This window comes from Solanum tuberosum, unplaced genomic scaffold, assembly GCF_000226075.1.
Source record: "Solanum tuberosum cultivar DM 1-3 516 R44 unplaced genomic scaffold, SolTub_3.0 scf00069, whole genome shotgun sequence".
In the NCBI taxonomy this organism is placed as follows: Eukaryota; Viridiplantae; Streptophyta; class Magnoliopsida; order Solanales; family Solanaceae; genus Solanum; species Solanum tuberosum.
In genome coordinates this window covers 1,643,199-1,646,915 of record NW_006238995.1, presented here as the reverse complement: position 1 = coordinate 1,646,915, position 3,717 = coordinate 1,643,199, and the positions used below count along the sequence as shown (strand labels likewise).

At 38.5% G+C, this 3,717-nt stretch overlaps 1 protein-coding gene across 1 annotated transcript; it reads right to left on the bottom strand.

Moving 5' to 3' along the window:
- Positions 1–1,887: 1,887 nt before the first annotated feature.
- Positions 1,888–2,310, bottom strand: LOC107060250 (uncharacterized). Its single transcript, XM_015307887.1, has one exon. It carries the CDS (start codon positions 2,308–2,310, stop codon positions 1,888–1,890), a length of 423 nt encoding a protein of 140 aa, XP_015163373.1.
- Positions 2,311–3,717: the final 1,407 nt, after the last annotated feature.

The following is a 3,717-nucleotide window of genomic DNA, read 5'->3' as shown; positions in this document are numbered from 1 at the left end:
AATAAGAGTCTCGAACCCTTTTACAAGTTTTCACTAGATTCCTGTTTTAGTCTTGTGAAAATGAATAGTTTTCTTGATTTTTCTTAAAAATTAAGTGGCGACTCTAAAACCAGTCTAAAACATATTTTCTTAATAAAACACTTGCGATGCATGAATCTTTCTCTTGCAATGCATGATTTCCTTCTCTTGCGATGCATGAATCTATGTCTTACGATGCATGACTTTTCTCTTGCTAAGCATGAATCTTTCTTTTGCAATGCGTGACTCTTTCTCTTGCTATTCATGACTTCCTTCTCTTGCTATGCATGAATTCTTTCTCTTGCTATGCATGACTTTCTTCTCTTGCTATGAATGAATTCTTTCTCTTTCTATGCATGACTTCCTTCTCTTGTTATGCATGATTTCCTTCTTTTGCAATGCATGGCTTCCTTCTCTCTTGATATGCACGATTATTCTCTTGCTATGCAAAACTTCTTTCTCTGGATATGCATGATTTCCTTCTGATGATGCCATCCCCGGTACCGAACGAAGATAATGTTTCACTGAGCAACATAGGTGATCTTCTGGGTGGCGGTATCGTCTCAATTGACAATATGATAAAATGATCCTCGGAGTAGTGGTATCATTTCATTTGACAATATGATATAAATGACTCTCTAGGTAGTGGTATCATCTCGTTCGACAATACAATATAAATAACCTTCAGGGTAAGAATATTATCATATATGATAATATAATGCACATAAACATCTTCCAGATATCTTTAGTTGCTGGAAAATAATAATATTGCTCTCTTCATGTTTTTTGTTTGTTCCATCTCCGAACATAGTTGTGATGTTCGTTATGAACCTTGCTTTGCTGAGAATTTGAATAAAATAATGTTAGCCACATTCCTAACTCATTGGTATAAGAAGCGTAAAATTTTCCTGCATCCACAGAAAAATTATTAGTTTAAAGTGAATTGATTTGTGTCGATCTTTTCGGTCATCTGCTCCTTGTCTTGCTATCTCCGGTTGATTTCTCCGATCTCCCGCCTCTTGATAGATAAGATAAAAATATTTTTTATGTAAAAATAATTGAAACATGAAAGGAAAGTTTTAAGGAAAATAGGTTTTCAAAAAAGTAATATTTGAAAAAGGTCACTGCCAAGTGTCATGTCACGTCTAGCTTAATGAACGTCTTTGAATCTGATGCCTCGAGGTCTATTTGATTATTTGCTGGGAAGTATTCAAAGTTGTTCTAAACTTCTGATGAACCTTATTGAAATTTTTGAGGTCACCCTCAAAAAATTTTGTCCCAGTTAATCGTCTCGACGTATCATGAACTGTTGATGAACAAATTATGGAATTTTTGAGATCTTCTCGAAAATTCTGTCCCAGTTGCAATTATCGATGCATTTTCAGTCTTGACTTGTTGGAGAAATTTCGATTACAAAGAAAGTAGAAATCTTATTAGAGATATGACCGAGCCGTTGTAGTGCCTATGTATCCCGTTGAGGCAGGAATCATGTCAAACGTAGTTCCCCCTCTCGAGGATTAACAAAATACGAAATTTTACAAAGAAACCGATCGAGGCCGACATAGGTCTCCTTCGTATCTTATTCTTGATAATTCAGGTCGAACGTAGTTCAAATACAAAAGAAAACATATTAAAAGAGGATAAAAGGCTGCCTACGTATCTCATTCTGGCGAATTCAGGTCAAACGTAGTTTAATACAAGAGGGATAAAATTCTAAACATAGCGATTACAAACAAATAGAATGATTACAAGGGAATGGTAGAAATACAAACTGAAGCTTCACACAAAATATCTCTTGACAGCATCTGAGTTGATTGGTTTCAGCCATTCGGTGCTATCCATCCCCGACAGGACCAATGCACCTCCAGATTACACTTTGCGAACCATGTAGGGTCCTTGCCAATTTGGTGCAAATTTCCCTTTGTACTCATCTTGATGAGGGAAGATGCGTTTGAGAACCAACTGGGCGATTTCAAATATCCTAGCTCTTAATTTCTTGTGGAAAGCATGAATCATTCTCTGTTGATACAGTTGTCCATGACAAACAACAACCATTCTCTTCTCATCAATCAATGTTAACTGATCAATCTGCTTGTGAACCCATTCAGCATCACTCAATTCAGTTTCTTTGATGATTCTCAATGAAGGTATTTCAACTTCTGTAGGTATAACTGCTTCTGTTCCATATACTAGCAAATATGAAGTAGCTCCAACTGATGTTCTGACAGTCGTTCGGTAACCCAACAGAGCATACGGTAGCATCTCATGCCAACCTCTGTGATTATCAATCATTTTCCTCAAAATCTTCTTTATGTTCTTGTTGGGGCTTTTACAACTCCATTCATTTGGGGGCGATAGGCGATTGAGTTCCGGTGAGTAATCTTGAATTGTTCACATATCTCTCTCATCAAGTGATTGTTGATATTCGCTCCATTATCAGTAATGATGGATTTTGGCACTCCAAACCTACATATCAAATTGTTGCGAACAAAATCTGCTATAACCTTCTTGACCACCGACTTATATGAAGCTGTTTCCACCCACTTGGTGAAGTAGTTAATGGCAACCAAAATGAATCTGTGTCCGTTATAGGCGGCTGACTCTATTGGACCAATGACATCCACGCCCTAAGCTATGAAAGGCCAAGGCGAACTCATAGCATTGAGTTCGTGAGGTGGGACTCGAATCAAATCGCCATGCACTTGACATTTATGACATTTCTGCACAAACTTGCAACAATCATGCTCCATAGTCATCCAGAAATAACCTGCCCAGAGGATCTTCCTCGCCAAAGTGAGTGAGTACCACAAACTCCAGCATGTATTTGTTCCAGAAGCTTTGCAGCTTCACTAGCATCAACACATTTGAGAAGGCCTAAATATAGAGTCCTCCTATAAAATATTCCCCACTTGCAAAGAAATTGAGGGCTATACGGCGTATCGACTTCTTCTGATTGAACGTTGCATTCTTAGGATCAATCCCGATCTATAAATACTTCTTGATGTCAAAATACCAAGGCAAACCATCTGGTTCCACTTCAACATGTGAACAATGGACATACTGCTCTTTTACCTCTATATCCAATGGATCAATATAATTTGTATCTGGATGTTTAAACATTGAGGCAATGGTGGCAAGAGCATCGGTCAACTCATTATGTGTCCTGGGAGTGTGTCTGAACTTGATCTTGCAGAATCTTTTGCACAACTTCTGTATATATTGCACATACGGTGTGATCTTTGGGTTCTTCATGGCCCATTCTCTTTGAACTTGATGAATCAGCAAGTCTAAGTCTCCAATAACCAAAAGCTCGTGAACATTCATGTCGATGGCCATCTTCAAACCATGGATACACGCATCGTATTCTGCCATCTTGTTCATGCAATCAAATCAGAGTTTAGCCGCCATTGGATAGTGCTGACCATATTCTGACACTAAGACTGCTCCGATACCTCTTCCTTGGTGATTCGCCGCTCCATCAAAGAACACTCTCCAACCAGGGTACGCTTCAGAAATATCTTCATCCACAAATGCTACTTCTTCGTCGGGAAAATAAGTTTTAAGTGGTTCGTACTCTTCATCAACCGGATTCTCCGCAAGATGATCAGCTACGGCATGTGCTTTTATCGCCTTCTAGATCACATACACAATGTCAAATTCACTCAAAAACATTTGCCATTTAGCCAACTTCCCGGTCGG

Bases quoted from the DNA above. Each gene is read 5' to 3' on its own strand.
- LOC107060250 (XM_015307887.1), bottom strand. From the start codon at position 2,310: ATGATTGATAATCACAGAGGTTGGCATGAGATGCTACCGTATGCTCTG.